General features: G+C 55.6%; 1 protein-coding gene across 3 annotated transcripts; it reads left to right on the top strand.

Moving 5' to 3' along the window:
- Positions 1-629: 629 nt before the first annotated feature.
- DLL1 (delta like canonical Notch ligand 1) lies at positions 630-9410 on the top strand. Of its 3 annotated transcripts, none has more exons than XM_037020908.2 (11): positions 630-1585; positions 1827-2120; positions 2872-2932; positions 3133-3390; positions 5275-5335; positions 5834-5964; positions 6088-6257; positions 6377-6593; positions 7653-8418; positions 8553-8670; positions 8812-9410. In XM_037020908.2, the coding sequence occupies exons 1-11, from the start codon at positions 1532-1534 to the stop codon at positions 8845-8847; spliced, it is 2166 nt and encodes a 721-aa protein (XP_036876803.1). In that variant the 5' UTR covers positions 630-1531; the 3' UTR covers positions 8848-9410. The 3 variants fall into 3 exon arrangements, with proteins under 3 accessions (XP_036876803.1, XP_036876801.1, XP_036876802.1); XM_037020906.2 differs by having other exon boundaries at positions 3088-3390; XM_037020907.2 differs by having other exon boundaries at positions 3088-3390; positions 8762-9410.
- The last annotated feature ends 13961 nt before the right edge of the window (positions 9411-23371 follow it).

Below are 23371 nucleotides of genomic sequence, written 5' to 3'. Positions count from 1 at the left end.
ACTGTGCTCGCCCCGGCCCTGCGCGAGTGCGGGTTCGGCGTCCCCAGGCGCACAGCCGCCGTCCTCCGCCCGGGGGTGATCGGTGTCAGACCTCCCAAACTTCCCGAAACTGCCGCTGCGCTCTCAACCCCCGTGCCCCGGCTGGCGCCCGCCCCTTTCCGATCTTGCCCCCGGCCCCCGCCCCCCGAGACTCCTCCCTGAGAAGAGGCTGCCCCGGAGAACAGGCGGTCTCCGGGAACTGGGCCTCGGGCTCGGCCCCTGCCCTGGCCCCCGGACGCGGCGGCCAGCCGGGAGGCTCCCAGGCCGCGTCCCGCACTGGCAGGCTGCCCTCGGCGGGTGGAGACGAGCGCCGCCCCGCGTGTCCTCGGGTCTCTGCGCCCCGGTGGCGAGAGGGACCCCGGAGCCAGGGGCGCGGTGTCCGCTCCCGGAGCACCCGCTCGCGGAGCACCGGATCCGGAGCAGAGGGGATTCTCGCGGCGAACATTTTGCAGGAATGTAAATGAGTGCATTTTGTGAGGCGAGGGAGGAGGCGGGGGGCTGGAGGCGGGGGCAGAGGAGGGCCGGGGCGGGGAGGGGCGGCGGCGGGGAGGAGGGTTGCACATTTTACAGCTCACTGACCATTTGGCGATCCATTGAGAGGAGGGCTTGGAAAAGTGGCTCCTTTGTGACAGCTTTCGCCAGATTGGGGGGCTGCTCATTTGCATCTCATTAGCCATGCGGGCGGCCGGCGGCATATAAGGGCGGCAGGCCTCTGCGAGAGCCAGATCCTCGGCGCGCACTCGCGGACAGGGCCGCCAGGCGAACGCCGGAGGGACGCGCAGCCGTGGCGCAGCGCCGCTTCCCGCGGCCCGGGCCCGCGGATCCCGCGCGCGTTTACTTGGATGGCCTTGGCGGGGTTCCGCGCAGAGACGCGGCCCCGGGCGGCGGCGCAGGGGACACGGGTCCAGAGCGCTCCCGGAGCGACTGCCGCCGCCGAGTGACACCGGGCCCGGTCCGCAGGGCGCGCCGCGCACCCTCGCCGCGCACGCTCCGCCGGGCCCGCGGATTATCGCCTCGCGGTGGATTTCCAGACCGCGGCTTTCTAATCGGACTCGGAGGAAGCCTCTGCAGCTCTGTGGGAATTAAGCTGAATATCTGGACGCTTTCTCTCTCCCTCTTTTTTTTTTTCTTCCTGCGAAGAAGCTTAAGACAAAACCAGGAAGCAGACGACCCTTACCTACTCGTGGATTGGAAGAAAGACGAGGAAAACCGAAAGTTGCCGCTCCGGTAGCGGCGTTTCCGCGCGAGCCTTTCTCCGCGCGTTCAGCCAGAGCGGCAGTCAGCCCCGCGAAGGCGGGTCCGCAGAACCGCAGCCTCGGAAGGACCAGGGACGGACTCCGGGCGGGCGTGGATCAGCCGGCCTGGGGCAGAGCGGCGGCCGGTCAGCGCCCGCTCCTGGGGCACGTTCGCCGCCCCGACCCCGGCCTCCCCGGCGGTTTTGAGGAGAGAACCAGGCGAAGGAGCAGGAGGGGAGTGCGTCAGGCGGGGCGCCATGGGCCGGCGGTGCGCCCTAGCCCTCGCCGTGGTCTCGGCCCTGTTGTGTCAGGTAAGTCGTCAGCGGGGCCCTGGTCCCGACTGTCGGGTAGGGTGTCAGCGGGGCAGCCCGGAGCTCTGTGCTGCCAGGTAGGGGGCCGGGGCGGGGGCCGGGCGCGGAACAGAGGGGGCGGGGAGCAGAATGAGCGGCGCGAACTGTCAACCAGAAGACGAAGCCGGCGCGCCGAGTAGGAGCGCAGGACCCCGCGCGCCTCCCCGCAGGCCTGCGTCCTCACGCCGGGCCCTTCCCGCAGGTCTGGAGCTCCGGGGTCTTCGAGCTGAAGCTGCAGGAGTTCGTCAACAGGAAGGGGCTGCTGGGGAACCGCAGCTGCTGCCGCGGGGGCGCGGGGCCGCCGTGCGCCTGCAGGACCTTCTTCCGCGTGTGTCTCAAGCACTACCAGGCCAGCGTGTCCCCCGAGCCGCCCTGCACCTACGGCAGCGCCGTCACGCCCGTGTTGGGCGTCGACTCCTTCAGCCTGCCCGAGGGCGCGGGCGCCGACCCCTCCTTCAGCAACCCAATCCGCTTCCCTTTCGGCTTCACCTGGCCGGTGAGCGCCACACCTGTGGGCGCGCAGCAAAGCGCTGGGCGGGGGTGCGCGGGGTCGGCCTGCGTGTAGGTGTGGGTGTCGGCCTGCGCAAAGCGGGGAGGTACGCCCCGGGGTCGGTCTAGGCGGGAGTTGGGGACACCGGGGTTGGCCTGGGCAGGGGGTGCGGGCGGGGTGTCTGTTGGCCAGAGCTAGGTGGTGCGCGCGGTGGTGTTCCGGGGCGGCACGGCCAGAGGGGCCAGGCCTAGAGGGGCCAGGCCTGGGGCGAATGACCAGGCAGGCGGCAAGGGCTGACAGCCGGCGTGGGGTGAGGAAGGGTGGCGGAGGGCCCAGGACACCTCGGTGTCGGTCTTTTGTACCCAATGACCCTCTTCACGTGGGAAAGTTCTAGCTCCCCTGCTGGTTGTGTGGTTACCCTCACGGTGTGAACTGCAGCCCCTCTGTGTCGTTCCATTCCGGAGATGGACCTGGTGACGACCCCTCTGGCCCCGCCTGTTCCCACGCAGTCCTTTTTTTTTTTTTTTAAACATATCCTGTACTAACAGGCTGAAAAAACATGCCAGGAAACCACTCTTTATAAAGTTCTTCCATTTCCTTAAGGAAAGTGAAAACATGCAAGAGATGTCCAGGGGCCCTGCCCAGGACACGCTGCATGCAGGCCCGCCCTGCCAGCCCCTGCTGGCTTGCTTGTCCCGGATGCTCGGCGCTTTCAAACATCCCCGGGTCAGTGCTAATGCCTCCTCCCCTTCTCCAGGGCACCTTCTCTCTGATCATCGAAGCTCTGCACACAGATTCTCCTGATGACCTCGCCACAGGTAAGACAAACTGAAGGCCTTCGAGGCGGAAACTGCTCCTCAGCGCCCCAGGACACTCCTGCATCCTCCATCCTGCCTGCCACTCCAAGAGCTCAGGGTAGAGGCTCTCTGGCCTTCTGGCTTTGCACATACACTTCCCCTTCCCCCCACCCCAGCTCCTGGGTCTGTTTGGAATCCACGGGAGCATCCTCTTCCCACAGAGAACCCAGAAAGACTCATCAGTCGCCTGGCCACACAGAGGCACCTGACGGTGGGCGAGGAGTGGTCCCAGGACCTGCACAGCAGTGGGCGTACAGACCTCAAGTACTCCTACCGATTCGTGTGTGATGAGCACTACTACGGGGAGGGCTGCTCTGTGTTCTGCAGGCCACGAGATGACGCCTTTGGCCACTTCACTTGTGGGGACACCGGGGGGAAAGTCTGCAACCCCGGCTGGGAAGGCCAGTACTGCGCCCAACGTGAGTCCCTGCGAATGCCGCCTCCCATTGCTCTTCCAGGGAATGGGTAGGATGCTGAGCTACTGAATCCTGAGAGCTTAGCACCGAGAGATGTGCTACTGCGGACACTGAGGCCAGGGAGCTGGGGAGGAAGACCTCAGGGCTAGCCAATGGCAGGCTGGGGTCAATGGAGAAGTTTTAGCTTCTGCTATGGGAAACTGCCTTTCTTAATCAGGGAGGATTTTGGAGCGGAGGCCAGGGGTCAGGAAGTAAGCCTGAGGGAGGGAGGGGAGGAAGGAAGGAGCAGTGAGGGGAGTGTGTGCAGGGTGGGCTCTAAAACATGCTCTTTGCTGTGACGGCATCCCCTTGGAAAGCACTTCATTTTCTCTCTAGATGTGGTTGATGTGCTTGGCCTCTGCACAGTGAGATATTTGTAATATTCAGTGTGATGCACTCACACACTGCCTGTGATGTTTCACTCATTGGGTCTGTGGACACGGGAAGGTGTTTTTGAGGCCTGGGTTTGCAAGGCCTGCATGCAGAGGGGCCCACCTGCCAAATCATGGGCACTGTGACCATCTGCCTGTGTGGATGCTTGCACAGCATCTTGCCTGAGAAAGAAATGCCTGTACAGAAGTGACCGGGACCTGCCTTCCCCATTATTCCCTATTCTCCAGGTGGGCAGGTGCCTGGGCATGATGCAGGAAACCAGGGCACAGAGCAGGGGCTTGGGAGGACCTAGCTGGCCCCTGGGCCTGTTTCAGATGGACCCCAGGGGGCCTCTCTCCAGCTTGCTAAGTCTTACTGCCATTCTGCACATCCAAGTATGGGATTTCCCTACAGTCAGGGGGTTGGGTGGGTCCTGGGGCTCCCCAGAAAGCTCATCTATGTTCCTTTCTCTGGCCTAGCAGCAGAGCCCACCTGCAAAACTTCTCTTGTGGACCCAGAACCTCTTGCCAGGGAGTTGCAGCTTCTGTTTTGATTTGTGGCTGGGGGTGAGGGTCAGTCTTCCCACACAGCCTCACAGTCACTCAGCTGTTTCTTAACCACTCCAAAGGGCTCTTTTGAGCTCCCCCTTGGCCTGAGCTGGCTCTGTTGTCTTAAAAAACTTGTGGAGCGACTTCTTAATGAGTTGCATAACCAGGCCAGGAAGCCAGCTGAAACTCCAGTTCCAGCCTCCCCACCCCCTCTGAGACCCCCGGCTGCCTGCTGCCTCCATCCTTGCTTTCTTCTTCTTCGCTGTGGGGTGGCCATAAACTTAAACTTTTTTCTTCTTATTCAAACACTGGAGCGTCCCCGCCCCCGCTTGCGCGTGCCATCGATTAGATCGCTCCAGGGTTAGGCAGCAGGGACACATGCCGGCTCCCATTGGCGGAAAGGGCGTGCACGTGCGTGCGTGCGTGTGTGCGTGTGTGTGTCCATGCTAGGGGTGCGCGGGTGGGGGCATGGGGGTGAGGGGGAGGCCGGTATTGTTGCAGCGAGGCAGCTGCTGGGAGAGAACAGACAATGGAGCAGCTGTCCAGCCCTGGTGCTCTGCACACCAGCTGTCCACCCTTATCTGCGCACACACTTTCTGGGTATTAAGAGGTGGAGCTTTCTGCATAGAATTGGGAAGTGGGGGAGGAGGGGGAAGGACTTCTGACCCTCGCTTAGAAGAAAAGGGGATGGGGTGGGGGTGGGGGCTTCCGTACTCTTTTGTCCTTGAGCCACTGTGTTAAGAAGAATGCTCATGCCCCGGGCTGAGTAAAGTCCACAGTTACTAGGCAAGACTGGTCAGACACTACAGATAGGAGATTAGTTCAGTCCGGTTCTCCAACTAAACTAGGCAAGTCTTGTCCCAGCCCTGTCATGGCAGCTGCCTCTGTTTGGGATGGGGTTGACCCTGTGTCTTTTCTTTGCATGCAGCAATCTGCTTGCCAGGATGTGATGAGCAGCATGGGTTTTGTGACAAGCCAGGGGAATGCAAGTAAGTTTGCAAATATTACTTTGAGAAGTGTTTCTTATCCTTTTACTCATAGTGTATTTGTAAAGCATCTCTAGATGATCATTTGAAAACTTCAGGTAAGATTAGCTGGTGGGAGGGCTAATTCTGGTGTTCCTACTTAGAAAATAAATACATGGAAATGCCTAGGGTCATGACTTGTCATTCAGCTAAGTTCCTCAGTGGTTATGGGAACTTCTACATAGTAGTTTAAAAATAATAGGCACAGAAGATGAGAGGGTTTAGTTCAGTGGTTCTCAAACTTTGCAGCACATCAGATCAGCCTCAGGAGTCCCTAGAAATACGGTCTGGTCCTTACATCGAGAAGTCAGATCTTCTGAGGTGGGACCCAGCCATCTGTGTGTTTCAAGCTCCTGAGGTGGCAGTTCGGTGCTTCTGGGAGCAGTTCCTCGAGGGTGGGAACCATGTGCTGAAAACCAGTCCCACCAGCATCTGCCTGACTCTGACCTGCTCTCTCCCAAGGTGCAGAGTAGGCTGGCAGGGCCGGTACTGTGACCAGTGCATTCGGTACCCAGGCTGTCTGCATGGCACCTGCCAGCAACCCTGGCAGTGCAACTGCCAGGAAGGCTGGGGGGGCCTTTTCTGCAACCAGGGTAAGCCTCCTGACCCTTCCAGGCAGCCTGAGCTTCTCTGACCTTGTCATGCAGGAGACACAGCCTTCCTAAATTTCATCCTGGGCTTCCCTCTTGTCCCTCCCCTGTGTCTGCCCCTCACAGACCTGAACTACTGCACACACCATAAGCCTTGCAAGAATGGGGCCACCTGCACCAACACGGGCCAGGGAAGCTACACCTGCTCATGTCGGCCTGGGTACACAGGGGCCAACTGCGAGACAGAGGTTGATGAGTGTGGCACAAGCCCCTGCAGGAACGGGGGGAGCTGCACGGTGAGTCTAGCCATGTGGGCCTGCCTGCTGAGCAAGGGGAGCCCCAGCTCATGGGGACACACACCCATGGTCTCTTGAGGCAACTTTGGAGCCTTTTTGCCTTCCTCATCATTACCTAGGACCTTGAGAACAGCTACTCGTGCACCTGCCCCCCTGGCTTCTACGGCAGAATCTGTGAGCTGAGCGCCATGGCATGTGCAGACGGCCCGTGCTTCAACGGAGGACGGTGCTCAGACAACCCTGAGGGGGGGTACACCTGCCGCTGCCCTCTGGGCTTCTCCGGCTTTAACTGTGAGAAGAGGTTGGACTCCTGCAGCTCTTCACCCTGTTCTAATGGTGAGAGGCCATCCCCTGCCCTGGGGCATCATCAGCACTGATAAGAACAAATTGGAAGGCACCCTAGCCAAGTACATTGCTTTGTAAGCTACCTCGAGTTTATGGAGCCTCTCTATCTGAACAGTCAGAAACTATAGAAGTCTTATCCTCGAGTCTTGTCTTGAAATGCCCTGGGAGCAAGAAAAGCAGGCAGGAATGTTCATTCTCACATCCTACAGGGAAAGCCTGAGGCAGAGAGGGGGGGAAATGATCTGTGTGAGGCCACACAGACCTCAGGTGCCAGGGACCACGCCACAGCTCAGATCACACTCAAATGGCAACCCAGACACTCTGGAGGGAAGCCTGGCTCTCCTGTCACCCAAACATGGCCGTCTGGTGTGTCTGTGTGAGGAGGCGTGGTCTGCTGACGGGTGCCTGCTGTTGTAGCGATGCCCTGTGCAGACTCACTGGGTAGGAAGCCGGCCCCGACAGTCTGGACCATGCTGGGAGCTTGGGTAGCTTCCCATTGCCCATGATATGCAGGGAGCACTTTGCGAAGAAGAGCCGTGCCAGCCTCACTCCCGTACAGGTGTGCAGAGGGTGTGGCAGCGCTCTGGGGCCAAGTGGCTCTCTTGCTTCTGTTCCCTGAGCCAAGAGGTGTTGGAGGCCTTGTTTTTAGGAAGGCCAATCACTGGAGGTGTACCAGACCTGGTGCTGGAAGGGCAGGGTCCCTCTCTCCCAGCCTCCCGGCCTCCGGGCCTCCTTCCTCTCCTCCTCTCTCTCTGCTTCCAGTCCCTGCTCTTCTCACCACGTGTAACTGGGGGCAAGCACATCTCCCCTACGCCTCAGTCGCTCGTCTGTAAACTGTCCTTTGTTGGGTCTTCTGGAAGGCAAATGCAGTGATCAGGCAAGCACGGTGCCCAGTTCCTGCCAAGCTCAGGAGCAGCCTCTTTGTCCGAAACTTACAGGCTCCTCCGAAGGGCTTCCATTTGGGGGTAGTGATTTGCCACAGCAGCGGCTGCTCAGCAGGTGCTTCTGAGCCTTGCTGAGGCGAGCACCGGCTCCCGTCCTGTGTTCCAGGTGCACAGTGCGTGGACCTCGGCGATACTTACCTGTGCCGCTGTCAGGCTGGCTTCTCCGGGCGGCACTGCGACGACAACGTGGATGACTGTGCCCACTCCCCCTGCGCCAACGGGGGCACCTGCCGGGATGGTGTGAACGAGCACTTCTGCACCTGCCCGCCTGGGTACACAGGCCGGAACTGCAGCGCGCCTGTCAGCAGGTGTGAGCACGCTCCCTGCCACAACGGGGCCACCTGCCACGAGAGGGACCGCCGTTACCTGTGTGAGTGCGCCCATGGCTATGGGGGCCCCAACTGCCAGTTCCTGCTGCCCGAGCCGGGCCCGGGCCCTGCGCTGGTGGACCTCACGGAGCAGTACGTGGAGCGCCCGGCCGGGGCCTTCCCCTGGGTGGCCGTGGCTGCGGGGGCCGTGCTGGTCCTCACGCTGCTGCTGGGCTGCGCTGCCATGGTAGTCTGTGTGCGGCTGAGGCTGCGGAAGGGCCGGCCGGCCGCCGATACGGGCCGCAGGGAGACGGAGACCATGAACAACCTGGCCAACCGCCAGCACGAGAAGGGCGTCTCCGTGAGCGTCGTCGGGGCCGCGCAGATCAAGAACACCAACCAGAAGGCCGACCTCCACGGGGACCCCGGCGCGGACAGGCACGGCCTTAAGGCCCGCTACCCGTCGGTGGACTACAACCTGGTGCAGGGCCTCAAGGGCGAGGCCGCCCCCGCCGGGGACCCGCACGGCAAGCGGGAGGAGAAGGGCGCCCCGGGCCTGCAGGGGTGCGTGCTGTGGGCCGGCGGGGGCGCGGGGAGGCCGGCTGGGAGGGGCGGGCGGGGGGCCGCCGCGCGCCCACCTCCAGGCGACGGCCGCCGCCCAGGCCCCGCGTGGCACGGGTCTCTCGTGTTCCTTTCAGCGGAGACGCGTCCGACGGGAAAAGGCCGGACCCTGTGTATTCCCCTTCGAAGGACACGAAGTACCAATCGGTGTACGTCATATCGGAGGGGAAGGACGAGTGCGTCATAGCGACCGAGGTCAGTGCGTCGGGCCTCCCCAGGGGGCGCGCGGAGGCCGCGGGAGGCCGCCCCACCCCGAGCTGACACCGTTCTGTCCGGGCCCCCCCAGGTGTGACATGGAGGTGACCTGGAAAAATCCCCGTCTCTTCAAACAAACAGAATTCCAAGGATAAATGCCCCAACGTATGCTGCTGAGAGGACAGGGAGGCCCCCTCCGCCTGCCGCCGAGGAGCCCGTCCGGACGGCGCCGGCCTCTTCCCGACGCCCGAGGCCCGAGGCGCTGCCTCTGACCGTGTTTCCGTTGCACTATGGACAGTTGCTTTTTAGAAAATATATATTTAAATGAATGGACTTAATTCCTACATAAGAAGCATGCACTGCCTGAAGTGTATATTTTGGATTCTTATGAGCCAGTCTTTTCTTGAATTAGAATCACAAACACTGCCTTTATCGTCCTTTTTGATACTAAAATGTGTTTTTTTTCTAGATGGAAAAAAAATGTGTGTTATTTTTTGGACTTGTAAAAATATTTTTCATGATATCTGTAAAGCTTGAGTATTTTGTGATGTTCATTTTTTTATAATTTAAATTTTTGGTAAATATGTACAAAGGCACTTCGGGTCTATGTGACTATATTTTTGTGTATATAAATGTATTTATGGAATATTGTGCAAATGTTATTTGAGTTTTTTACTGTTTTGTTAATGAAGAAAGTCCTTTTTAAAATATTTTTCCAAAATAAATATTATGAATGATGAGCAGAGATGGACTCACTCACCACTCCACCTGCAGACCAGCGCTCGCTCACTTGCTGTTCTAGGCCCTTGAGGACAGAAATGGCCTCTGGTTTTCTATTTTTGACACCTTTGCCTGGTTTTATTGGACTGGCTGACAGCAACTTTCCTCCTCTCTGCTCCCTTCAGAGACCCCCCAGGGCCATTGTCAGGCAACTTGGGGAGCAGGTGGCATCTCTGGCTGGCTCCCCAGGCAGTGCCCTCGGGTCCCCTGAGAACACCAAGGCGTGCACAACTCAATGTCATGTTTGATGGGTGCCAAGAAACCGCAGAGCTGGCCACCTTCCTTCTGAGCCTTTTTTTTCAGTACTGGAACAAAGCTTCCTTTGGGATCACATGCCCATTAGCACTTTTATATTGCCATGGCAAAGGCTTTTTGTCTTAGAATGATACTTATTCGTCCATTTGTTTGTGGGTTTATTCCTGGTTAATTCAGAAGTGTTAGTTGCCTTCTAACTCAACCCCAGGTGTGGGGGGACAGGTTACGGTAATGATAAAACACTCAGCTGAGTGCTCAGTACGCACCAGGCCCTGTGTCAGCCACTCTGCGAGTCACCTCATCGACCTTGGTGGCGGGGCCCTGAGAGTGGGTGGCACTTTACAGCTGAGGAAGCAGGCTTGTGGAGGTGGTGGGGTGTGCTCAGGGTTTGTGAATGGTGGAGTCTTGGTCCCAATTCGCACAGTCTGGCTCCAGATCCCCGTTTAATCATTAATTACTATTTGTCAGAAACTCACCATCTTATTGATAAGAGGACTTGGGGTTTTAAGAGACCTTGTGCTGGTGCGACTGGGTGGTTCCTAAGGATTGGTGAAGGTGTTGGCTTCGAGGCAAGCCATGCTGGGAAGCAGGTCATCTCTGGAACTGAGGGAGGGGTCTTGCCTTTTTCCCAGTGGCCACGATGAATTAATCCACTGGTCCTTAGTGTACAGACAGTGACTCGGTCATGTTCCCAGGGAGGAGAGGCAGGTGCGCACGTGTTGACTAGTCCACATGCCTAACCTCACGTGTGGGAATGATGGAGAGGCATGGTGGCAGAGTCGAGACCACAGGAGGGCACCAGGTAGAGACCAGACTGCACACACTCACCCTGGGACACCCCGCCAGTGCTCCCGCGTCTCAGATGCACCCCATCTGTCCTGACACCTGTGGTCAGTCCTGGCTGTCATTTTGCAATAGCCACTAAAGCAAGGACTCAAGTGGAGTGATCTTATCCATGGAAAGAATCAGGGTCAAAGTGTGAGAGAGATTCTGGCCTCTAAACTCCTCCATCCCAATCTACCTCTGCTTACTCTAGGGTGCAGAAGCGTGTTCTAGAATAAACGGGATCTACCAGCCTCTCAGTAGTTGGGATCTGTGGGGGACGGCAGGGTGCTGCAATGCCAGTTTACACTTGTTAGACAGGAGTTATTACTAATAGTGCCTTGCTCTGAGGAGGGGCAACTTGGATGATAAATACATGGCTCACCTATTTTCAAGAACATGGACTGTGCAGGGACTTTCATGGAGCCCATTCCATGAAAGAACCTTAGATGCTCAAAGATAATCTCACTTTCCTCTCCCCAGCCTTCTTGTAAAATCAAGGAATGCAGTAATCTTTCATCAGGGTCAAGCAAGTAACATCCCTACAGTACAAATCAGAGACTGAAAGCTCACAGCTTTGGAATTCTCAGCCCTCTGCTGGAGGAGGCTTCCTGAGTCCCTTCTGAACTGATTGATTAGACAGTTTTCAAAGTTTATGTTATTTGCAGCAGGAAATTTATATACACCTCTCAAAAACAGGTACATAAAAGCATGAGATTTGCAGGCCAGTTGTGATCACCTACTCCAAGTAGAGCCCAGTTGTGTTTACCAAGTACACAGCTGGGAACAGGGAGGGGGGCAGCAGGGCACTTCAAGCGTGAGGTGGAAACGGCAGACCCTGTCAGCAGGAGCCGTGCTGCTCTGTGCTCAGTTTCTCAATTCTGAGATGGACATACCCTGAGTGTGGGACCCGCCTGTGCCAAAGGGCCAGCGATCCCAGGCTGGTGGGGCAGGAGGGTGCCGCCCGCCTCCAGGCCAGGCTCCTGCCCTCACTCCCTGTGGCTTCAGTGGGACCAGTGAGGAAGGTGAGACACACAGGTTCTTCCTTAGAGTTTTTTTCCTTTAACTTTTCACATGGACTTAATTTTGGACTCCCAGAAATGTTGCAAGTATACTACAAAGAGTTCTCACTGTCTCACCGTCAGCACTGCACCGCCCCTGCTGTTCAGTGGGCTTCCTACAGCAAGGATGGTGTCCCTGCTCAGTGCCTCACTGTGGGCTCCTGCGTTTTACCCTGGGAGTCCCAGTCTGTCACCACTGCTGTTTGAATGTCCCAGGTTTGGGCAGTGTGCCTTCTCCATGGCTGCTGCCTGACAGTCCCATGCTTTTGGGCGGCATCTTCCCTCCAGGTCCATCATCGTGTCCTCTGTCCTAGCTCTGGAATCAGCCTTTTCCCCACTGAGCCCTGGCTCCTTTTGGTGGAGAATGGCAGCAACTGCATCTCCAGCTTTGTGCAGATGTTGGCCTCGAAAAAATGAAGTAACCAAGAGGTAGGCAGTGTGACCTTGTGTAAAAGTCCCAAAGGCAGGCTCCTTGGCATTCAGACATTTCTACGTGTCTGTTCCACCCTGTTGATACAGGGCACATTAGATAGATAGGCCAACACCAGTGATGGAGTATTTCTGCAAAGAAAATTGAACCTGAATCTGATCAGATCTTGATCTGGCTACCAGTTTATAGGAATACAGGGGCTGGAATACATGCTTAAGACACTGCCAGGATCTGTGCAGCCAAATCCAGGAAACAGGGTACAAGGAAACATAAAAGGGGTTGGGGAGCATGCAAGTTGGAGGAGACTGAGTTAAAACACAGGGAAAAAAACCCATGAGCCAACCGGAGGAATGAAGACATGGGCTGGGTATTTTAGTGACTTTAGACTAGACTTGTTAAACTTTTTAGAAGTGAAAATTTATTACCTTAAACAGAAAAGAGTCCTTACCTTTTAGAGAAACATTCTGAAATATTTGTGGATGAAACAGTGTTATATCTTGGATTTGCTTCACAAGAACCCAAGATGGCATGTGGTGCAAGTGGGTGGGACACAGACAGAACATGGCTGCCAGGTGACAGGTGTGAAGCTGGTGCGCTGCACCTGAGTAGCTGATCTTACCATTCTTTCCTCTTTTCCTTTTCGCACACATGCACACATGGGGCATGACTTACAGTGTGTTAATTTACTACGTGTGTAACGTGTTTATTGCAGGACACACTTGTAGTACATACATATGGTGGATTTTAGGGAGGTGTTACATCTTTGCCTTCATGTTCAGATGAGAAATCTTGTCAGACCCAAACCAGCCAAATCAAATGGGCTGGGGCGCAGAGTGGTTCATTCAGGGGCTTTGGTTCAGATCCTGGCTCTGCCTCGCTGGCCAGGCACTCCAGTGACTGGCTCCACAAAGCCCATAAGGGGATGACAACAGTGGTCCCTGGTGAACAGCACTGCAGTGCTCTGCGTTGCTACCAGAGGCTTCCAAAGCACCAATTTGAGCAAGTCAACCCTGCCAGAAACAGCCAGAGGCTTCTACTGCCTTAGCATAAAGTGCAAACTCCTTAACTTCGCCTGTTGGCTTTGTGTTGTCTGGCTCCTGACTGTTGCTCTGCTCGTCTTATGCTCATCTGCCTACTGTCCTTGGGCTCTTCACTCCAGCCACACTGACGGGAGCCTCTGCCCATCCCTCATTCCGAGGCTTCACATGCGAACTTCCATCTGCTGGAAGGCTCTGCTTCCATGCTGGCCAACCCTCCTGGAAGATGCTGGCACTAGGGAAGTGCTCTCCGAACCTCCCAGACTGCAGACATGCTCCTGGACCCATGTAGCAGCTTGCCCTGGGCCTGACACCTCGCGGGAATATTTGGCCCATGTCTTTGCGTCCCAGGACACCGCGGCCTCCCAGAGGGCAGGGCCCTCGTTCTTGTTCCCAGGGCTTCCTGTCTCAGCTTGGCACTTGAGCTACAGAGTGTTCTTAACACACGCAAGTGATAATCTGAGTGCACACAGGTACACACAGGAGGGAGATCCACACAGGTATGGAAGGATGGTGGTCATGAGAGTTTTATTCTGGTGTCCACTCTTACCAACGTCAGCAGTTTTGGACCATAACAGGAAGCCAGATGGAGGTATGATCTGAACAGTAGACCATATTATACTGTTGTTACTCTAATAAATAAGGGGTCACCTAGATACAAGGTGCACTGTGAGAATCCAGCAAACCAAGCAACAGGCAGCTAGAATCTCTTTGTGAATTCTGTGGAGTAGCTATTGGGAAGGTAAACAGTTCTCCTAAAGAGCAGCCAACTGTGGAAATGTCAAATGAAGAGCAGTATTTCGAAGGTGAGAGCAAGTGTGGCGAGCCAGGGGCCTTACCTGGGGAGATGCAGAACACGTTTCTGCTGACTGTCATCTCCCATGATGAGTGCAGACACTGAAAATACTTTGACAACTTCAGGCATTCGTCATTTGCGTGTAATTCCAAAATAGTCTTTTTAAAGATGGTATGTGTCTGTGCAGAGAATTAGCATTTTTTTCCCCAGAACAACATTAGATTACAATCATTTGCTGAAATAAATGAATATTCTCATTTTAGAGAAATCTGTTTGGCCTATGTGGCTTTACCCCTTGGAGGTGGGGGAGGCTCACCCCTGTGTTTTCTTGCTAACAAGTCTTTAAAAAAATGCACACTCTTTTTCATTTTTCTTCTTTCTTGAGGAAACACCACTGCACCCCATCTGGCATTTGCTGTTCACATGTTCAGGAGATTAAAATCTTACCAAGAATGGAAGCAGGGTCCCTGGGGTAGCCAGCATGTGGATCATCTGCAAATGGATCACCACAGAGCACTGGAATCTCCTTGACCTGGTGAAGGGACTGTGATGACACCAAGCAGGTGGCAGCATTCTCACAAAGGGGCCTGGGGTCACAAGGCCAGGCCGAGTGTGGGGTGAGGGGCTCATTTGGGGGTCAAGCATCGCCAGACCCTGGGAAGACCGGAAGGGCTGTTGGTGGGTTGTCGAGGTGATAGAGTTTCCTTTGAAACGAAGGTAACAAATAGGTGAAGTGTTAAAGTCTTGCTCAGCTTAGAGCCCTCTGATACCAGCCTCCTCTCTGTAGGCTACATGGACACTGTCTTTACCTCTGTCATGGTTAAATCAACACTAACCAAAAGTTGGTATATTTTAAAGTTAACTTGAACTTTAAAATTATTGGACCAGGTAGGAAAATATGTTGTTTGAAGTCCTGGACACTTTATAAGAACCTTCATAGGTTCAGTGACTTCTTACCCTTGGAGACAGAACTAGAACCTGGGACTTTCTGCCACATGGCCTGACATCTGAACCCAGGTGACACCTGGTTTGGAAACCAGGGATGTGATGGTAGTGCAAATTGTGTGTCGGGCATGGCCAGACATCTGGAGCACCCACAGGCTTAAGGATGCATTAACTTTGTGCTTTTTTCGTGGGACTAGGGACATTCCCAAGGCCCTCGGGGGCTGCCCTCACCCCTCGAGTGAGGGGAGGGGTCACCTCCAGTCAGATTCTCAGGTGAGCTGTTCACCCTCAGGAGCTGCTGACACAATTTCTTTAAGAACTGGAATGGATTTATTTGACTTTGTTGAATTTATGCCATTTCTTAGAAGCTTAGAAAAATCTGTGGCATTAAAAGTTGTTATATGCAATATTTAAGAGGGTCTATTTTTAAGGGTAGAACATTTTGATTCTGTGAGTTTTTGTTAACACCATTATGTCCCTTTCTGTTCCTTAAAGTCAAATTCTTCAGACCAGGAGAGGGACGGGGGCAGGTGAATGAATGCACACAGAGGGAAAGGCCCCGTGGTTTGGGTGGTGGCGGGATGGTGGGGAAAGAGAGAAGTATAGTGTTTTGGAGGGGCCAGTCCCCAGAGCGGTGAGGGTGCTGAGCCAGCCAGGTTCTGGCCTTGTCCCTGTGAGTGTGGCATCTGGCACAGCTCCTGCGTGGGGCTCCCACTCGGCCTCCTTTTTCCAGGACCCTGCTGACTTCCCTCCTTCCTCCGCTGGTAGGCACTTGCCTCCCATTCCGATGCTGCAGGGACCCTGCAGAAATCAGGGTGATCCACATGCCTGGGGGACAAGGCCTCGCTTCTCCGCTGTTGATCAGTGAGCGGTGGGGACCCTGTTGAGAGTCAGTCACGGCAGCTTGAGCTTTCCCTGGACAGCTGCCAGAAGGAGCATTTGATGTGTTCCCCAGGGGGAACTAGCTAATTTTAACAAAAGTACCCAAACAGAGCTTGAAGGTCAATGTATCATAATCCTTTTTCTTCCTTTCCTGCAGCACAGTTCATTCCAGAAGTCGAGGATACTATTTTCATTTTATCTGCTATTTCTGGAGGCCCCTCAAAGCCCAGGAGGGTCCCTGCAGGTGGGTGGGTCTTCCCTTTGTCCTCATAGACTCTTACTTTTGGCTAAGCAAACCCTGAGATCAAAATGGAGAAGGCAGCCTGGAACCTGCTGGGCGCCCCAGGGCCTCCGTCCTCAAGGTAGAGTGAGTCTGATGGGTGCAGGCCCGAGGTGGCCAGTGAGGCTCCAGGGCAGTGGGCCAGAGGTGCTGCCCACTGCCCCACAGTGCCCTGCAGCCAGTACAGCTCTGGGCACGGCCTGCTGTCTCTGACTGTGTCTCGAGGCAGCACGGAGGTGCAAGAGCTGGATGGAAAGGAGGAACCCCCACTCTGGGGGACACTGAGGGCAGGGACACCCTGTCTGGAGGACACTGAGCACAGGGACCCCCCGACCCTGGAGGACACTGACTGCAGGGACTACCCCTGCCCTGGGGGACACTGACCACAGGAATCCCTCAGCCCTGGGGTCACTGACTGCAGGGACCTCTCCTACCTTGGGGGACAGTGACCACAGGGACCACCCCCGCCCTGGGGGACACTGACTGCAAGGACCCCCCCCTACCCTGGGGGGCACTGACCGCTGGGAACTGGGCCTTGGTGTTCAGACCCGGCTCTGTGGAGGGACCCCATAAGCCTGTCAAAATGAAACACGTGGACTAGCAGGGCTCACCTGCCCCAATGAGCCCAGTTTCTCTCTTTTTAAGGTGGTGCCTGGTGCTCTCTGGCAGACAGGGTGTGTTTCAGGACCCTTGTCCTGGTGTGTGTGTGTGTGTCCATGTGTGTATGTGTCCATGTGTGTGTGTGCATGCGTGCACACGTGGTAAGCAGTAGGTTTGGAGGGAGGTTCTGTATTATTTCTCCTTTCCCAAGTTTCTTTCCCTTTTCCTTCTTAAAGTGTGTGAGAGTCTGAGTAACACATGCCTCTTGATTACCGGGGTGATGTGGCCTTGAGGTCCCCAGGAGGGAAGCCGACTTGTTGGGAGTTCAGCCCCTGCTTGCTGTGCCCTGCCTGCCCCTTCTGGGAAACTCCCCTCTTGCTGGGTGCAGCTCTCTGGCTCCTTCAGCACACTTTCCGGGTCGCGGGTGCATTGCACCCTTGTCTGGAAAGCAGACATAAACGAGGGCTGAGACCCAGGCCTCCCCAAGGCACAGAGGGAAGGAGGCTGTCAGCAGATGCCCACTGCCTGTGAGCGCCCAGCGTCACACTGCCCGAAGAGTGAGTGACAGGTCCTTCGGGCGGTGCCTCTCTTCTGGACGCCGAAGGCCACAATGCCTCTGTGATCTCAGAGACTGAGACGAGCCTTGCTGCAAGGACCTCACTTTGAGAATTCGTGAACAACCAATGAACAGAACTACCCAATATTTATACTGCTGGCAGATGCTCAGATGGGGGAGGGCTGCTGTATTCTGCACCTCAGCAAACCCTGGTTTATTTCGTGTTTCCCTACTATTAGCCATTTGGATTGTTTCCAGATTTTGTCAGTTTAAATAATATTTCATTGAGCATCTTTTCACATAAATTATTGTGATTGTGTCTCATTTTTCCATTATGGTAAATTTCTAGAAGTGGAGTTATTTTGTCAAAGGGAATAAACATTTTAAAGACACTTATTATCCATTTATAAATTCCCACTAGAAAGCTTGTCCAGTTTATAATTCTACCAGCTGTTCTTCACCAACAATATGCAGCATGATTTAAAAAATTCATTTCCAATTTGATTAATGAAAAGAGTGCATCCAGTTACTTCCATTCACTCTGTTTAGTGGTGGTTGAGGTCCTTACCACCTGTTACCTGGGCTCATGCTCTTCCTGATGCACCCGGTTCCCACATTCCCACAGTGCGGACCTACTGCGCACCAGGTGCCTCAAACTTAGAATTTGCAGCATACCTGAGTGTATGTGTTTCCTTTCATGGAGACACAGAAAGGCCAAATTCTCTGACAGCGATGCTCTCCTGGGAAGGCTGGCACCCCTACAGGAATGTCCCTCCTGCAGGTCCACTGAGTACATTTAGAGCCAATACCTCCCTGGGTCTTGGGATTTCTTTAAGGATGGGTGTACTTTTGTCTTTATCTGTAATATGCTGTGCACATGGTAAGATGCATGTATGTTAAGCACAGAGTGTTGAGAAATGTGTTCATATATTGGACCACTTCCAGCATCAAGATGAAACACTTGTAACTCCAGAAGGCACTCCAGAACCCTCGTGCTGCAGCCCCCCACCCCTGGCTGGTCGCTTTTGGTAATGACAGGTTCCAGCCATTCGCATGAATGGAATCCTTCTCGCCATGGTCTTAGCTTCATCTTTGCTCTTGCAAGTCACTGGGGAGGGAAGTAAAGGGCCCTCCTGCCTTTATGTCGGCCCACATGGACATGGGTCTTTGCGCAGCCTGGGTCAGTCTCAGCTCAGAGATGCCGCTGGGTGCTGCTGGCTCTCCTGCCCTGACCCTCCTGCGTGAGTGAGCCACTGGGCCTGTTCTGCCCCTTCCAGCTGCTCTCTGCTGAAGGCCAGGCCTTGCCACTGGATGCACGGGCCCTGGCACAGTTGGGAGAATGGGGCTGAGATGCTGAGGAGGTGGCCTCTCCCGTGTGGCCTTCTGGGGGATCCAGGCAGCAGCTGACGCACCGCTGCTCTTCCTTTCTGTGCCTGGATGGACCTAGATCTACAACAGGGTCTTCATGCGACTGGGTGGAACCAGAGGGGAGGTGTGGGGCCGGGGCAAGGGGATGGGGCAGTGGGAAGCCCGAGGGTGGCTTTGTGCACAGGTCTGCCTGAGGAATACAAAGGACTGTGTCCCTCTTCCCCTTTCCCACCACCTTGCTGGTTGTTGTCAGAGAAATACAGGTTCTGGGCAAAATAGACATCCACTCACTTCAGCATGACCAGGAGCCATGCCGGGCAGCAGTTCTCTCATTTTCTGTCGTTGGGATGACTTCCTGTCCCTGCTCCCAGCTCCCCACACCCTCTGACTTTAAAACAAGATGCTTTTGAGATGTACACTTGTTTGGAAAGATCAGCTGGCAAAAAGAAGAGCTCTCCCCGACCCACTTTCACCTTGGCTGACGTTAAGTCCCAGTGCCAGTGCCCCACAGCTCCTGACGTCTCACAGCAGCCGCCCTCGTGGGCACCACCGAGCAGGAAGCATGGTGCATGGCCGGCCCCTCTGAGCCCCACAGGCACCTGCAGCCCCGTGTCCTGGGAGACGCCCGCCTTTCCTCCGGGATCCCAAGGCCGGAGGCTGCTCTGGGTTTGCTGGAGCTTGGACACTCCCAGCCAGCCCAGCCCTGCAAGACCACAGCTCCTGGTGCCACGCCTGCCTCTGCCACCCTCTGAGGTGGGAACAAGGAGCTGGTCCTCTCGGTGGGAGGCAGGCGCAGGAGTTAGCCATGGGCAGGCTCAGGGGACATTGGCTGAACCGAGGACCAGTGCAACTCCTTGAGGCCAGGCAGCAGGCAGAGAGTGATTCTGTCAGAGACAGAGACACCTTCAGAACTGGCCACCCTACAGGAAGTCAGGGGCTAGAGGCATGTCCACGCCTGACCTGGGCACATCTTCCTGTTGGGGACCTGTGCTCACCTGACCCCACAGCAGTGCCAGAGGGAGAGAGGCCTGTGCTGGGAGGTCAGGTGGGCTGTGAGGCGTCCAGCCCAGCTGTGGCACTGTGTCTGCCAGCACAAGGGACCAGAGCCTGGGTCAGTCTCAGCTCAGAGAAGCCGCTGGGTGCTGCTGGGTGTAATATGCTGTGCACACGGTAAGACGCATGTATGTTAAGCACAGTGTTGAGAAATGTGTTCATATATTGGACTGATTCCAGCATCAAGATGAAAGACTTGTAACTCCAGAAGGCACTCCAGAACCCTCGTGCTGCAGCCCCCCACTTCACTGACCAGGAGACCCCCTCCCTCCCAGGAGGCTGCCTCAAGGAGGGCATTCCCATTATGAAGCCCTTCACCCCAAATCGAACACCTGTGCTCAAGCTGTTTCCACCTGGTGCAAGTGAGATGGAATTTGAATAGTTGTCCAATTAGTTTGTAAATATTTTTAAATAATTCAGAACCTAAACCCAATATTAGGTTCAAATTATGAGATTCCTGATTAATGTGTCACACGAGTTAGTGCTGTAGACATCCAATCTAAGTGAAAGCATCATTTTGCCACAAATAGAAGAGTCAGGAGAGAGAATGGAAAATTGCATGGTGCTCTAATTGCAAGCTGACAGATGTCTATGGCCAGAGGGAAGGCAGCTTCAGAGCTACAATGACAGCCAGCACTCGGTTCCAGCCTGACAGGCGGGGCCCAGCGTGCGGCTGCCTCCGAAGCAGGTTTCTCATCCCTCATTCCAGCCTCTCGCAAGATGACTCTGTCCAGGGGCGCTGCCTGGCCGAGGTGTTGACAGAGGCCAGGGCCTCCTTTAGGACCAAGCCCCAGACCTGCTCCTCTCACACGAAGCCTCAAACGCTCATCTCGATGTGGGGTCCGGGCACTCTCAGAGAGCCTGCTCTGCATGGGGCTCTCACCAACACACCTCATTTAATCCTTGTTCTCAGAGGCTGGCACCCATAGCAAGCCACCAACAGGGACTGAATCCCAGAGACTCCTGACCTTTTCCCCACACTGCACACTTCCTGGTGGCCACAGATAATACTTCAATATCTTTCAAAACTATTTCTAATGTGTTACAATAGGTTCACTTCACAGAGTCTCTGTGCTTGCGGGAATCTCAGATTCTAAGTGGGAGACATGATTTCCATTTCATCAATGGGGAAACTGAGGCAGGACTGGTAGGGGGTCTGCATGCTTGGCTTGAATTCTGTACCTGCTCCCTGCTGTCTTAGCGACTGCCCCACTGTCTTCCCTGGGGGCTCTGCTCCTCTGCTAGCCTGCCCCTTCTGGGCTCCTGGCTGAGTCCCCCAGACAGGACACCCTCTGTACCTACTACCCCAAGGAAGTACCTTGGGGGCGGGTCATGCAGCTTTAAAGTTGTTGTGTAGTGGGGTTCCCTCCCTGGGCCACCAGTTCTTTGCTGAGGAGTAGGTGCTTGCTCTGTCCCTACGTCTGTGCCTGTCTCCCAGTGCACCCCAGTGTGCGGGAAAAAGGAATGACGTGGGGCCACTGGGGACATCTGGATGCCAGTGGCTTTTTTTCTCTTGCGGGGACTCTGGGTCCTTCTGCAGCCCCCTCATTGGGAGGACTCCTTGCTGGTCCCCTGTCTGCCCATATACTGGTGCTGCACTTGCCACTGCTGGCTGCCCAGATTCAGGCAGATCTTCCAGCTTCAATCCTGACCAAAGCACGCTGGGCCCAGGTCTCTGGAAATGGTTCAGAATTTCCCTGAGATTCACAGCCCTTTCTGTGAGCCTGCTGATGCTTGCTGATGGGTCAGGACTTCCTGGCAGGAGCAGTGAGGTGCACAGACATCCAGTCACTTACCCCAGCCCACGGGTGAGGTAGCCTTCGGGGCTCAGCTGGGAGGCCAGGGCCCCCACCTCCCACCCCAGGAACTCGTGTGGATGCTGGGTTTCCCTGGTCCACCCTGAACTGGCCTTCCTCACGCTGCCCAGACAACCTGTCTTCCCCACTAGTCTAAAAGAAATTTGAAAAGTTCTAGGAAGCAAGTTTTGACCTTCACACTTTTGCTTTCTCACTTTGGTGAAGTGAAAATTCCAAATGAGTACATGAAATGACTGTAGGGGAAGGTGAGCAGGAAAGCAGGTGGGCAGGAGCTTGTCTGTCTCCCAGGAGCCTTTCTCGCTCCAGGTCTGCTCTGGGTGAAGGACCGAGTCCAGGTCCATGTCCGCTGGGAGCGTCAAATCCCTGTGGCTGTGCGTCCAGTCTGCACCCCACAGGCTCTCTCCTCTCTGAGGGCTGCTCAGAACTGTCCTTCCTCCCTGGGCCACACAGCCTCCGGGGTCTGTGGACCCCTCATGTCCCAACTGCCCTGATCATGGGGTGCTTACCAATACTGGCTGAGCAAATTATTAGCAGAAAGATGAGGATGAAAGGGATCCACTCTCAGCCACCCTCTGCTATCCCAGAGCCCCAAAAGGAATGCAGCCCAAGTTAACAGTGGAGTTGGAGGGTCACCGACCCAATTCAAGGGGAAGATGGTGGGGCTCAGAGTGTGGCAGACAGAAGTCACCCTCGTCTCCATCCCCCAAACCGGGAACATGCTGCTTCACGAGGCAACAGGGCTTTGCAGCTGTGCGAGTTAGGGTCTGGGTTCTTGGGTGGGCCGCTGTGACCCAAATGCCCTTATATGGGAAGAGGGGTGGGGGGGCAGCCACGGAGGAGCCGTGGCAATGGCAGCAGAGGTGGGCCAACGCTGAGGGGCTGGCCATCAGGACTGGGACATAGGGCAGAAGGCCGCAGGAGGCCATGAGCCAGGGTGCTGTCCTCTCAAAGCTGGAGAGGCAGCAGACAGACCTCCCCTGGAGCCTCTGGGGGCTCGGCCCTGCTGACACCTGAATTTAGCCCATGAGGCCTGAGTCAGATTTCTGCCCTTCAGAACGAAAAGGTGAAAAATACGTGATGTTTCAAGCAACCAGGCTTGTGTCCACTTGTCACAGGAGCAGAGGATGCTGATGCACACACGGCATTCAGGAGGGCAGAGGGAGAAGGGGCCCCCTGCTTGTGCCTCCCCACTGGCCAGCATTGGGCCTCGGGTCCTCAGGGTGCATCTTTTCCTTGAGACTCACCCAGACCCTCTGTGGGAGTGCCTATCACAGAGGGGGGCCCCTCCGCAGACGCAGCTCCATGGTGCGGGCCTGGAGCCGAGGCCGGGGAGGCGGTGGCGCAAGGCGGCCGTGCCGGCTGGACGGGAGGGCTGGCTCTGCACACACAGGCGCCTCACAGGCCCTTTGTCTCAGCAACAGTTGGGTGCAGTCAACTGTGTCCTTTAGAACCCAGAGTATTTCCCCAGGAAAAATGCTCAGTTCTTTCCAAAATGCCGAGAACTTTAATGATGGGAATAAATAACAGGTGCCGGGAGCAGCTGCTCCTGAGTCATGACTCCTCTTCTTTTAAACATGTTTTCTGTGGGGGAACCAAGGGCTTTCAGAAGCATTTTTGCTCTGAAATATTCAAGGAATGTTCTTGATTTTTCTTCTTGCAGCAACAGTTTTAGTCTTTATAAGCTGAGTCACAAGATCTGCAAAAACCAGAGAAGTAACAAGTGAGAGGGGAAAAATCTAACTCACTAACCTCCTGCAGTTGCTTTAAAATAGCATTTGGCTGTCCGCAGGCAGCTTTCTGAGATGAATCGTCGACTCCCTACCAACCTAGGCTACACAGCCTCCCAGAGGTGGCGTAAGCTGAACAGATGCCACACACAGGTGCTGGGCAGGTGCGAATCCACACACGTTCTGACTCGGAACCAGCTGTGAGGCCCCAGCCTGTGGACAACTCTCTCGGCTCCGACCATTGGCGCTGTTTTGTGCTGTGCCTCATAAGCAGAGCAAACATGATTCCGGT

The sequence above is a fragment of the Manis javanica genome, chromosome 13, assembly GCF_040802235.1.
Source record: "Manis javanica isolate MJ-LG chromosome 13, MJ_LKY, whole genome shotgun sequence".
In the NCBI taxonomy this organism is placed as follows: Eukaryota; Metazoa; Chordata; class Mammalia; order Pholidota; family Manidae; genus Manis; species Manis javanica.
This window is presented reverse-complemented; position numbering and strand designations above follow the sequence as displayed.